Genomic DNA, 14244 nt, shown 5'->3' on the forward strand with positions numbered 1-14244 from the left:
CAACTCCCCGCAAGAAGCGTGAGACTTGCAACACTGCACCCGGCGACCCCGACTCGGCTGGTGGAGAACCAACACCTCAGGGAGGACCCCCGGACTACTCTACGACTGTGAGTACCAAAACCTGTCCCCCCTGAGCCCCCACAGCGACACCTGCAGAGGGAATCCTGAGGCTCCCCCTGACCGCGACTGCCTGCTCCTCAGATCCCGACGCCTGGAAAAGACCCTGCACCCGCAGCCCCCAGGACCTGAAGGACCGGACTTTCACTGCAGAAGTGACCCCCAGGAGTCCCTCTCCCTTGCCCAAGTGGAGGTTTCCCCGAGGAAGCCCCCCCTTGCCTGCCTGCAGCGCTGAAGAGATCCCTTGATCTCTCATTGACTTACATTGCGAACCCGACGCTTGTTCTAACACTGCACCCGGCCGCCCCCGCGCCGCTGAGGGTGAAATTTCTGTGTGGGCTTGTGTCCCCCCCAGTGCCCTACAAAACCCCCCTGGTCTGCCCTCCGAAGACGCGGGTACTTACCTGCAAGCAGACCGGAACCGGGGCACCCCCTTCGCTCCATTATAGCCTATGCGTTTTGGGCACCACTTTGAACTCTGCACCTGACCGGCCCTGAGCTGCTGGTGTGGTAACTTTGGGGTTGCTCTGAACCCCCAACGGGGGGCTACCTTGGACCAAGAACTGAACCCTGTAAGTGTCCTACTTACCTGGTAAAACTAACAAAAACTTACCTCCCCCAGGAACTGTGAAAATTGCACTGTGTCCACTTTTAAAGTAGCTATTTGTGAATAACTTGAAAAGTATACATGCAATTGAAATGATTCAAAGTTCCTAATGTACTTACCTGCAATACCTTTCAAACAAGATATTACATGTTAAATTTGAACCTGTGGTTCTTAAAATAAACTAAGAAAATATATTTTTCTATAACAAAACCTATTGGCTGGATTTGTCTCTGAGTGTGTGTACCTCATTTATTGTCTATGTGTATGTACAACAAATGCTTAACACTACTCCTTGGATAAGCCTACTGCTCGACCACACTACCACAAAATAGAGCATTAGTATTATCTATTTTTACCACTATTTTACCTCTAAGGGGAACCCTTGGACTCTGTGCATGCTATTCCTTACTTTGAAATAGCACATACAGAGCCAACTTCCTACACTCATCCTCTTTCGTTTGGGGGGGGGGGTGGGGGGGGGGGGGGTTGTGTAAGGAAATGCCTCCTTGGCATGGTTACCCCCTGACTTTTTGCCTTTGCTGATGCTATGTTTTGAATTGAAAGTGTGCTGAGGCCTGCTAACCAGGCCCCAGCACCAGTGTCCTTTCCCTAACCTGTACTTTCGTTTTCACAATTGGCACACCCTGGCATCCAGGTAAGTCCCTTGTAACTGGTACCCCTGGTACCAAGGGCCCTGATGCCAGGGAAGGTCTCTAAGGGCTGCAGCATGTCTTATGCCACCCTGGAGACCCCTTACTTAGCACAGACACACTGCTTGCCAGCTTGTGTGTGCTGGTGAGGACAAAACAAGTAAGTCGACATGGCACTCCCCTCAGGGTGCCATGCCAACCTCACACTGCCTATGCAGTATAGATAAGTCATCCCTCTAGCAGGCCTTACAGCCATAAGGCAGGGTGCACTATACCATAGGTGATGGCACCAGTGCATGAGCACTGTGCCCCTACAGTGTCTAAGCCAAACCTTAGACATTTTAAGTGCAGGGGAGCCATAAGAGTATATGGTCTGGGAGTCTGTCAAACACAAACTCCACAGCACCAGAATGGCTACACTGAAAACTGGGAAGTTTGGTATCAAACTTCTCAGCACAATAAATGCACACTGATGCCAGTGTACATTGTATTGTAAAATACACCCCAGAGGGCACCTTAGAGGTGCCCCCTGAAACCTTAACTAACTATCTGTGTAGGCTGACTGGTTTTAGCAGCCTGCCACACTCGAGACATGTTGCTGGCCACATGGGGAGAGTGCCTTTGTCACTCTGTGGCTAGTAACAAAGCCTGCACTGGGTGGAGATGCTATCACCTCCCCCAGGCAGGAGCTGTAACACCTGGCGGTGAGCCTCAAAGGCTCACCCCCTTTGTTCCAGCACCACAGGGCATTCCAGCTAGTGGAGTTGCCCGCCCCCTCCGGCCGCGGCCCCACTTTTGGCAGCAAGGCCGGAGGAAATAATGAGAATAACAAGGAGGAGTCACTGGCCAGTCAGGACAGCCCCTAAGGTGTCCTGAGCTGAGGTGACTAACTTTTAGAAATCCTCCATCTTGCAGATGGAGGATTCCCCCAATAGGGATAGGAATGTGACCCCCCCCCCCCTCCCCTTGGGAGGAGGCACAAAGAGGGTGTACCCACCCTCAGGGCTAGTAGCCATTGGCTACTAACCCCCCCAGACCTTAACACGCCCTTAAATTTAGTATTTAAGGGCTCCCCTGAACCTAGGAACTCAGATTCCTGCAGCCTAAGAAGAAGAGGACTGCTGAGCTGAAAAACCCTGCAGAGAAGACGGAGACACCAACTGCTTTGGCCTCAGCTCTACCGGCCTGTCTCCCCCCTTCGGAAGAAAACTGCTCCAGCAACGCTTTCCCCAGGACCAGCGACCTCTGAATCCTCAGAGGACTGCCCTGCTCTAAAAGGACCAAGAAACTCCAGAGAACAGCGGCCCTGTTCACCCAAGACTGCAACTTTGTTTCCAAAGGAGCAACTTAAAGACAAACTGCGTTTCCCGCCAGAAGCGAGAGACTTGCAACTCTGCACCCGACGCCCCCGGCTCGACTTGTGGAGAAACACTTCAGGGAGGACTCCCCGGCGACTAAGAGACCGTGAGTAGCCAGAGTTGCCCTCCCTGAGCCCCCACAGCGACACCTGCAGAGGGACTACCGAGGCTCCCACCGACCGCGACTGCCTGACTCTCAGATCCCGACGCCTGGAAAAGACCCTGCACCCGCAGCCCCCAGGACCTGAAGGATCGGAACTCCAGTGCAGGAGTGACCCCCAGGAGGCCCTCTCCCTTGCCCAGGTGGTGGCTACCCTGAGGAGCCCTCCCCTTGCATCGCTGAAGAGACCCCTTGGTCTCCCATTGCTTCCAATTGAAAACCCGACGTGTGTTTGCACACTGCACCCGGCCGCCCCCGTGCTGCTGAGGGTGTACTTTCTGTGCTAACTTGTGTCCCCCCCGGTGCCCTACAAAACCCCCCTGGTCTGCCCTCCGAAGACGCGGGTACTTACCTGCTGGCAGACTGGAACCGGGGCACCCCCTTCTCCATTGAAGCCTATGCCTTTTGGGCACCACTTTGAACTCTGCACCTGACTGGCCCTGAGCTGCTGGTGTGGTAACTTTGGGGTTGCTCTGAACCCCCAACGGTGGGCTACCTTGGACCCAAACTTGAACCCCGTAGGTGGTTTACTTACCTGCAAGAACTAACAATTACTTACCTCCCCTAGGAACTGTGAACATTGCACTGTCTAGTTTTAAAATAGCTATATGTGTTTTATTTGAAAAGCATATATGCTATTGTGATTATTCAAAGTTCCTAAAGTACTTACCTGCAATACCTTTCATTTGAGATATTACATGTAAAATTTGAACCTGTGGTTCTTAAAATAAACTAAGAAATGAAAATGTCACTTACCCAGTGTACATCTGTTCGTGGCATCAGTCGCAGTAGATTCGCATGTTCTGCAATAGCTCGCCATCTGGTGTTGGGCCGGAGTGTTACAAGTTGTTTTTCTTCGAAGAAGTCTTTCGAGTCACGGGACCGAGTGACTCCTCCTTTGGTTTCCATTGCGCATGGGCGTCGACTCCATCTTCGATTGTTTTTCCCCGCAGAGGGTGAGGTAGGAGTTGAATTGTAGTAATAGTGCCCATGCAATGGAGTGACTAAGTATGCACCTATTTAAGGTTGAGATGATACATATATAAATAATTGAAGGTAACTTCCAAACTGCTACAGGCTTCCGGGGAGGCGGGTGGGCACATGCGAATCTACTGCGACTGATGCCACGAACAGATGTACACTGGGTAAGTGACATTTTCAGTTCGATGGCATCTGTCGCTGTAGATACGCATGTTCTGCATAGACTAGTAAGCAGTTATTTCCCCAAAAGCGGTGGATCAGCCTGTAGGAGTGGAAGTAGTCTGAAATAATGTCCTTAATACGGCTTGACCTACTGTGGCTTGTTGTGCGGATAACACGTCTACACAGTAGTGCTTGGTGAATGTGTGAGGCGTAGACCATGTGGCTGCCTTACATATTTCTTGCATTGGGATGTTTCCTAGAAAGGCCATGGTAGCACCTTTCTTTCTGGTTGAGTGTGCCCTTGGTGTAATGGGCAGCTGTCGTTTAGCTTTAAGGTAGCAGATTTGGATGCATTTAACTATCCATCTGGCTATACCTTGTTTTGAAATTGGGTTTCCTGCATGAGGTTTTTGAAATGCAATAAAGAGTTGTTTAGTCTTTCTGATGTTTTTTGTTCTGTCAATGTAATACATCAATGCTCTTTTGACATCTAATGTATGTAGTGCCCTTTCAGCTACGGTATCTGGCTGTGGAAAGAACACTGGAAGTTCCACTGTTTGATTTAGATGGAACGGTGAAATAACCTTTGGCAAAAATTTAGGATTGGTCCTTAGGACGACTTTATTTTTGTGTAGTTGTATAAAAGGTTCCTGTATAGTAAACGCCTGAATCTCGCTTACTCTTCTCAGGGAAGTAATGGCGATGAGAAATGCCACCTTCCAGGTTAGGAACTGTATGTCGCAGGAGTGCATGGGTTCAAAAGGTGGACCCATAAGTCTAGTTAGGACAACATTTAGGTTCCATGAAGGAACAGGTAGTGTTCTTGGTGGTATAATTCTTCTAAGGCCCTCCATGAATGCTTTCATGACTGGTATTTTATATAGGGAAGTTGAATAGGTAGTCTGCAGGTATGCAGATATTGCTGCAAGGTGAATCTTAATGGAAGAGAAAGCTAGGTTAGATTTTTGTAAGTGAAGCAAGTAACCCACTACATGTTCTGGAGTTGTGTGTAATGGTTGTATTTGATTAATATGGCAGTAGCAAACAAACCTCTTCCATTTACTTGCATAGCAGTGCCTGGTGGATGGCCTTCTTGCTTGTTTTATGACTTCCATACATTCTTGGGTAAGTTGTAAGTGCCCGAATTCTAGGATTTCAGGAGCCAGATTGCTAGATTCAGCGATGCTGGATCTGGGTGTCTGATCTTTTGGTTGTGCTGTGTTAACAGATCTGGCCTGTTGGGCAATTTGATGCAGGGTACCACTGATAGGTCTAGTAGCGTTGTGTACCAGGGTTGCCTTGCCCAAGTTGGTGCTATCAATATGAGTTTGAGTTTGCTTTGACTGAGTTTGTTTACCAGGTAAGGAAGGAGAGGGAGAGGAGGAAAAGCGTAAGCAAATATCCCTGACCAGTTCATCCATAGGGCATTGCCTTGGGATTGTTTGTGTGGGTATCTGGATGCGAAGTTTTGGCATTTTGCGTTCTCCCTTGTCGCAAACAAGTCTATCTGAGGTGTTCCCCAGAGTTTGAAATAAGTGTTCAGAATTTGGGGGTGAATTTCCCATTCGTGGACCTGTTGGTGATCTCGAGAGAGATTGTCTGCGAGTTGATTTTGTATCCCTGGTATAAACTGTGCAATTAGGCGAATTTGGTTGTGAATTGCCCAATGCCAAATTTTTTGTGCTAGCAGGCTTAACTGCGTGGAGTGCGTCCCCCCCTGCTTGTTTAGATAATACATTGTTGTCATGTTGTCTGTTTTGACGAGAATGTATTTGTGAACTATTATTGGTTGGAAAGCCTTTAGTGCTTGAAAAACTGCTAGAAGTTCTAGGTGATTGATATGCAGTTTTGTTTGATGTACGTTCCATTGTCCTTGTATGCTGAGTTGATCGAGGTGTGCTTCCCACCCTGTCATGGAAGCATCTGTTGTTATTACGTATTGTGGCACTGGGTCTTGGAAAGGCCGCCCCTTGTTTAAATTTATGTTGTTCCACCACAGAAGCGAGAGGTAAGTTTGGCGGTCTATTAACACCAGATCTAAAAGGTGACCCTGTGCTTGAGACCACTGTGATGCTAGGCATTGTTGTAAGGGCCTCATGTGCAGTCTTGCGTTTGGGACAATGGCTATGCATGATGACATCATGCCTAGGAGTTGTAATACCATCTTTGCCTGTATCTTTTGTGTTGGATACATGCGTTGTATGATGGTGTTGAAATTTTGAATTCTTTGTGGACTTGGAGTGGCTACTCCTTTTGATGTGTTTATTATGGCTCCCAGGTATTGTTGTACCTTGCGTGGCAGAATTTTGGATTTTGTGAAATTGACGGTGAACCCTAGTTTGAAGAGGGTTTGTATGATCTGATTTGTGTGATTTGAGCACTGTTTGAACGAATGGGCCTTGATTAGCCAGTCGTCCAAATACGGGAACACATGTATTTGCTGCCTTCTTATGTGTGCAGCGACTACCGCTAGACATTTGGTAAAGACTCTTGGTGCGGTTGTTAATCCGAAAGGCAGTACCTTGAATTGGTAATGTATTCCTTTGAATACAAACCTTAGGTATTTCCTGTGCGATGGGTGTATTGGTATATGAAAATAAGCATCCTTGAGGTCTAAAGTTGCCATGTAGTCGTGTAGTTTTAGCAATGGCAATACTTCTTGTAGTGTGACCATGTGGAAGTGGTCTGATTTTATGAAAGTGTTCACTACTCTGAGGTCTAGGATTGGTCTCAGTGTTTTGTCCTTCTTTGGTATCAGAAAGTACAGTGAGTAAACTCCTGTGTTTATTTGTGTGTTTGGCACTAATTCGATTGCATTCTTTTGCAATAGTGCCTGCACTTCTATCTCCAGGAGATTGGAATGGTGTGTTGTTAAATTTTGTGCTTTTGGTGGTATGTTTGGAGGGAATTGTAGAAATTCTATGCAATAACCATGTTGGATAATTGCTAGAACCCAAGTGTCTGTAGTGATTTCCTCCCATGCTTTGTAATAATGGCCTATTCTTCCCCCCACTGGTGTTGTGTGGAGGGGGTGAGTGACCTGTGAGTCACTGTTTAGTAGTAGGGGCTTTGGGGCTTTGAAATCTTCCTCTATTTCTAGGGAATTGCCCTCCTCTATATTGTCCTCGAAAACCTCCTCTATACTGTCCCTGGTAACTGGACGGTGTGGCTTGTGAGGTGCTGGCTTGTGTGCTTTGACCTCGAAACCCCCCCTCGAAAGGGCGTTTTACGGAATGTGCTGTAATTCCCTCTGCTCTGCGGGGAGTAGAGTGCGCCCATGGCTTTGGCAGTGTCCGTATCTTTTTTGAGTTTCTCAATCGCTGTGTCCACTTCTGGACCGAACAGTTCTTTTTCATTAAAAGGCATATTGAGAACTGCTTGTTGAATCTCTGGTTTAAATCCAGACGTTCGGAGCCATGCATGCCTTCTGATAGTTACAGATGTATTAATTGTCCGTGCAGCTGTATCTGCAGCGTCCATGGAGGAGCGGATTTGGTTGTTGGAAATGGTCTGTCCCTCCTCCACCACTTGTTTTGCCCTATTTTGTAAGTCCTTGGGCAGATGTTCAATGAGATGTTGCATCTCGTCCCAGTGGGCTCTGTCATAGCGCGCAAGTAGTGCCTGGGAGTTCGCGATGCGCCACTGGTTTGCAGCTTGTGCTGCGACTCTTACCAGCTGCATCGAACTTGCGGCTTTCTTTATCTGGGGGTGGTGCATCTCCAGATGTGTGAGAGTTGGCCCTTTTCCTAGCTGCTCCTACAACGACAGTCTGGTGGCAGCTGTGTAGTGATGAAAGCCGGGTCTGTAGGAGGCGCCTTATACTTTTTTTCCACCCTTGGTGTGATTGCCCTACTTTTGACCGGCTCCTTAAAGATGTCTTTTGCGTGCCGGAGCATACCAGGGAGCATAGGCAGGCTTTGGTAGGAGCTGTGGGTGGAGGAGAGGGTGTTGAATAAGAAATCATCCTCGACCTGTTCTGAGTGGAGGCTTACGTTGTGAAATTGTGCTGCTCTAGCCACCACTTGAGAATACGCGGTGCTGTCTTCTGGTGGAGATGGCTTTGTAGGGTATGCCTCCGGACTGTTATCTGACACTGGGGCGTCGTATAGGTCCCATGCGTCCTGATCTTGGTCACCCTGGCTCATGGTGGTGTGAGCTGGGGAGTGTGATGGAGTTTGTGCTGGTGAGACGTTAATCACAGGCGGAGGAGAGGGTGGTGGAGTAACTCTTTTCACCACTTTTGGTTGTGGTGTCTGTTCCGTCTGGAACTCCAACCTTCTCTTTCTCCTAATGGGGGGAAGGGTGCTTATTTTTCCTGTCCCCTGCTGTATGAAGATACGCTTTTGCGTATGGTCCACATTAGTTGCTTGCAGCTCTTCCTCAAACCTATGCTTCTGCATTTGGGAGGTTAGCGAGTGCTCTTCTGTATAAGAGCCTGAAGCTGGGTCGCTTGCAGTTTGTTTCGGCATCGAAACCCTGTCTGCGTGTTTTTTCGGCTCCGAGGTGACTCTTTTCTTTTTCGGGGCCGAAACCTCTCGGCGTCGATCTGTTTCGGTGCCGCTGTCTCGGCGTCGAGCCGTGTCGGCACCGGCATCTCGGTGTCGAGGCTTGTCTCCAGCACTTTCTCGGTCCCGAGAAGGCTGCGTGCCGGTGTCTCGACCGGAGTCGGACGATCTTGGCACTGTTTGGGCCTTTTTCGGTGCCGACGGGCGGTCACCGAATTTATGGGTGGAGCCATGGCCTGGTGGCAGTGGCGTCCCCTGGGCCTTGTAAATGTTCTTCTGAGTGGATTTCGACGTCTTACTCACGGTTTGTGTATCGTCGAATCCTTCGGAGTCTGAGTCTTGGATCGAGAAGGTACCTTCTTCTTCCTGTTCCTCGAACTCCCGTTGGGCTGTCGGTGCGGACGCCATCTGAAGTCTTCTGGCTCGACGGTCTCGGAGTGTTTTTCGGGACCGGAACGCACGACAGGCCTCGCAGGTGTCTTCGCTGTGCTCAGGTGACAGGCACAGGTTGCAGACCAAGTGTTGGTCTGTGTAAGGGTACTTATTGTGGCATTTGGGGCAGAAACGGAACGGGGTCCGTTCCATCGGCGTTCTTCAGCACGCGGTCGGGCCGACCAGGCCCCGACGGAGGATCGAAAAACTACCCCGAAGGGCACCGGAGCTCTTCGATCTTCGATGCGGTGTGGAATCAAAGTACGCCGATCCCGAACGCAACAATACCGACGAAAATCTTCCGAAATTAGCTAATTTTCCGTTCCGAAACTCGGAGCGACAGGAACACGTCCGAACCCGATGGCGGAAAAAAAACAATCGAAGATGGAGTCGACGCCCATGTGCAATGGAAACAAAAGGAGGAGTCACTCGGTCCCGTTACTCGAAAGACTTCTTCGAAGAAAAACAACTTGTAACACTCCGGCCCAACACCAGATGGCGAGCTATTGCAGAACATGCGTATCTACAGCGACAGATGCCATCGAACATATATTTTTCTATACAAAAACCTATTGGCCTGGAATTGTCTCTGAGTGTGTGTTCCTCATTTATTGCCTGTGTGTATGTACAACAAATGCTTGACACTACTCCTTTGATAAGCCTACTGCTCGACCACACTACCACAAAATAGAGCATTAGTATTATCTCTTTTTGCCACTATCTTACCTCTAAGGGGAACCCTTGGACTCTGTGCATACTATTCCTTACTTTGAAATAGTGCATGCAGAGCCAACTTCCTACAAGAACTCTCCCCCCTTGCATGGATAGGTGGTTGAGTGTCATTGACAGTCTTTGCATTATCTGCATTTTGCCCTGTGGCATCTCTATCAGTGTGGAAAACTAGGTCTTACTTGTCCACTGTGGGTGATGAGGATTAGTGTCAACCGCAAATGTTTGCACTAGTTTACCATTAGTGGTCCAAGTGGGATTAGGGCAAAAAAAGTGTACGTAACTCTCCTTGAACAGCCCATTGACTGTGTATTACCCAGCCAGTGGTAGCGTGGGTTTCTGGAGGTAAAGAGTTGGCATTTTGCCTGCTGTGGTGCTGTAAACAGGTCTAGATCTGGTGTCCCCCACCTCTGGAACAACTTTTTGACCACCGTCTGATTTAGCTCCCACTACTGCCAGATGTTTGCTTGTCTGCTGTGCTTGTGCACTTCTATGTTGTCTTCTTCTAGGAGGTGTATTGATGCTATGATCATTCCTCTGTGAATGGCCCACTTCCGTGTTACTTGCACTAGATTGGACAGGGTGAAAGATTTAGTTCCTCCCTACAGGTTGGGGTAGAGCCCGGTTGTTGTATTGTCCGTCTGCATTAGTATCAATTTTTTACCTAATGTTGCATCTCTCCATGTGTGCTCCTCTTCTCGTGCTAGAAGCATTAGTGGTGATGGTCACTGTCTGAGTTGATAGTATGAAAGGTCTTCCTACTTATGTTCTCTTTGCTCCACCAAACCATTCTTCCTATACTTCTGTGTGACAACCACTAGATCCTCCCAACTCCATATTGCCTGTGATCATCTGGAGGCATTCTTGGATTGGTCTCATTTGTAGACTTCCATATGTGATTGGAAGGATTAAGGAAGCGGTCATGCCCAGCATCTCTCTCACTTTCCTCACTGTCAGAGAATGACCCTTGGGGTAGCAGTAAGCTTGTTACGTAATTGCTAGTACTCTTGTCACAGGGCAATGCTCTTGCTTGCATTGTAGTGTATTGTTTTTTTGCTACGAGGAAGACTTTCTCTTTCGGGTGCAGGGGACGATTTTTCCGTGTTTATAGAACACACCATTTTGTGGAGTATTTCCCTCATTGTTTTTATGCTGTTTACACATATGGAAAAGGAGTCTGCCTTTCCCAGCCAGTCATCTAGGTCAGGCTACACATGTATTCCCTTTATTCTTAAGTGTGCCATTTCAGCCGCTAAGCATTTTGTTAACACTCTAGGTGCAAATTTTATTCTAAATGGTGGTACTCTTAAGTGGTGATGAGTTTTGTCCATTACAAAGCATAGGAGAGCTTGTGTCTGTTGTTCATTGGGATGTATAAACAGATGTCCTTCAGGTCTACAGCTGCCATGTAATCTGCTTCCCAGAGCTGCATTAGGACTTCACACAACATTGTCATCTTGAATGTTTGTCTCTTTATGAACTTGTTTAAGATGCGAAGGTCTAATATTGGTCATAATGATTTGTCCAGCTGTGGAACCAAAAAGTACAGTGAGTAGTTTCCTTTATTGACCACCTCAGGGGGATACTCTTTTCATTGCCAGTTTCTGCAACCGCTCTTTTACTTCCCATTGTAGAAAGATTTTTTTGGCCTATGCTGTATGCGTTCTCTTTTCATCCCCACCTTGAGGGGTGCTTTATTATTTCTATGCAATAGCCAAAACGTGGAACACTCTTCCCACCCACCGGCGACAGACCAAAGACCTCCTTACCTTCTGGAAACTTCTCAAGACCTGGCTATTTGCCCCTCAGTGCCTTGAAACCCTCACAGGTGAGTAGTGCGCTTTACAAATTCCTGATTGATTGATGTTGGATCATGTTAAATATCCATTTGTCCAATGCAACTTTTTTCACTCCTTCAGAAAGGTTCCTATTCTTCCCTCCCTTACAGGTGCTGTGTTTTGTGGAGAATTCTGGTTCCGAGAGTCACTTTTTCACAGGGTCCCCCCCCTTTTGACCTTATCCTATACTGCGAAAGGACTGTCTGTGGCATCTAGTAATGCCACTGTTGCATTTGTCCCTGTGCCTGGCTTGTTTTTTGGAAGGATTGGTGAGTGATCGTGGCATATGAACTCTTCCTTCCTGCAGGTCATCTTGTTGGGTGGGGCCACTCCTCTCCGTTGGCCCATAAACTGTAAGACTCCCATGAACTTTGCTGTTTCATTCTTTTTTCTGTTGCTGCTGTGTGTCATCCACCGGACTTCCAAAAAGTTGGTCCCTGCTGAACGGCATAATGATTATATTAGCCTGGCCTTCATTTTTTACCTCGCATCTAGGTGTGTCTCCTCAATGTTGTCCATGACACTACCTGTCTGCTCGCTGTGTAGGTAGCATCTAGTTAAAATTTTAAGTATGTGTCAGCTATATTCTCATCTTCCTCCACAAGAAAGCTTGCCCTCTTCTGATACTTGTCTGGCAGGTGTTTCGTCATTTCCCTCACTTCCTTTCAGGTTGGTGGTACTACTACTACTAGTGGTACACCCTACTATTGAGTAGGGTGTTGGAGCTTCGATGTGCCACTGCGCTGCGGCTTCTCTTTTGAACTTGTGCCCCAACATCTTTATTCTCTTATTTATCCATATCAGGTAACAGCTTGATGAAGCTGGCATATTAGCTCTTTTCCTTGTAGTGGACACAATGATAGTCTGCCATTGCACTGCCCTGTTTATATAAACCAGGTCCCCTTCTTCTATTACATTTCTTCTCTGGGTGTCACTGACTTGCAGCTCACCAGTTCTTTGACAGGCTCTTTCCCCTGTCCAAAATGCTAGGGAGCATTGGCAGATACTGGCACTTGCTTTGTGAGGGGGAAGACAGTTTCGAGTAGAAAGCATGTTTAGGAATTTTTCTCCTACAGCTGCACCCCATAATCAATCTGCTGTTCTATTCACAATTCTGTCATATAAGGCGATGTCATCCAGCGGCAAAGGCCTTGACGAATACATGTTTATTTCCTCTCCTGGTGATTGGGCGTGGAGATCTTGCCATTGTTCCTCCACATCTTTGGCTTAGTGTAACAGGCCCTGGAATTCTGTGTTCTCCTCTTAACAGAAGAGGCCCTGTTCTTTACCTTCTTGGGGTTCTGGGTTAGTGGTGGTTCCAAATCCACTGTGTCCCTCTCCACCGGTTTCTTTTCTGTCAAATGCTTTGATGGAATACGGAATTCCTAGATGAAAGTCAAAATCATTTTTACTTTAGGAGGATCACTGGCAACTCTGCCTCGAGTTCCTGATACAACCACCAGATAGCTGAATAATACACGGCATGCGAATCCAGAAATTGATTCCTGCTGCAAAACCAAAAATAAAAGAATTTCCCTAAAAGCAAACAGTAGAAGAATACACATCAGGCTATGAAAAGGAAGACAGAGGCTATTCTTTGGGGGAGGGACAAAGGTATAAACTAAATGGGTCAAGGAAAGCCACTGAATAAGAAGCACAATATAGCCAACCAATGGTATGCAATGGGTGAAATGGAAGGTCTCTAAATTCATGATACACCCACAATAAATCTTTTGCAATCATACAGCTTATACTATCTGGTCTTAAATGCCTAAATATAATATTGGATAGCTACTTACTTTTCTATAAATAATTAATAACCCCATTAAGAAACCGCTCAATAACTGACACATTCAAAATAGAAACTGCACTTGAATCATTAATCACTAGCCTATGGACCCCAACCACCCCAGGGCAAATACTTACAGCTGTGCATATTCTTTTGCAAGACCTCGTAGTTTAATCCCATTAATGTCACTTACCCACAGGCCAAGCTGCGCACCTTCCAGCCGCAAAGATCTTGCACTGTCTTGGGGTACATGGTTGACTCACGGGATGTGAGTGTGGCACCCCAGAAAAACAAGGGACCTAAAAAGCATCAATACCTGAAATTAAATTAGTTTGAAAACGTCACACCTTTCCACCCCACTCCCTCGTAACACTACAAACATCTAACAAAGAGAACCAAAAATGTTGGAAGATCAGGCCTGGTCTATTGTTCTTAACAGTATGCTTACGGCCAGTGCCTATAAACAGAATGTGGTAGAAAAGAAGTCTACCACAACCTGCTAAGTGTTTACTGACACAAATGAAAAATATACTTTGCATTTATACAATTCAATCCAATGTGTAGATATTGGGATGTGTAATAAAACAGCACTTCATAAAAAGAAAATAAGAACAACTTAAATAGGAAAAAATATGTTTGCGTGGATTCATAGAATTAACACAATTTAAGAGTATGTAGGAAACTAGCAAAATTAGGTCAGGTAGCAAGAGAATGACAAATTTCCATGAGAACTGTTCAGGACAAAGCAGATGTCAGTGAAACGTTCCAAGTTATAGGAGCTCTAGACGAAGTCTAAACCACAGGTTTTGGATTTCCTGGATAAGAGGGGGGAATGGGTATACTGTTCCGATCAAAGGCAATACAATTCTGGTTTTGAATGGGGCACAGTTTACTACTAATGCATTACCAGAATCAG

At 47.0% G+C, this 14244-nt stretch overlaps 1 protein-coding gene across 2 annotated transcripts in view; it reads right to left on the minus strand.

Moving 5' to 3' along the window:
• Positions 1-14244, minus strand: part of RCC2 (regulator of chromosome condensation 2) — a 333593-nt gene that overhangs the window by 136890 nt on the left and 182459 nt on the right. For both annotated transcript variants that reach the window (XM_069240760.1, XM_069240759.1), the window contains exon 10: positions 13522-13627. In XM_069240760.1, coding sequence (XP_069096861.1) covers positions 13522-13627 — 106 coding nt within the window. The remainder of the gene's footprint in view (positions 1-13521; positions 13628-14244) is intronic.

The sequence above is a fragment of the Pleurodeles waltl genome, chromosome 6 (genome assembly GCF_031143425.1).
Source record: "Pleurodeles waltl isolate 20211129_DDA chromosome 6, aPleWal1.hap1.20221129, whole genome shotgun sequence".
NCBI classification, from domain to species: Eukaryota; Metazoa; Chordata; class Amphibia; order Caudata; family Salamandridae; genus Pleurodeles; species Pleurodeles waltl.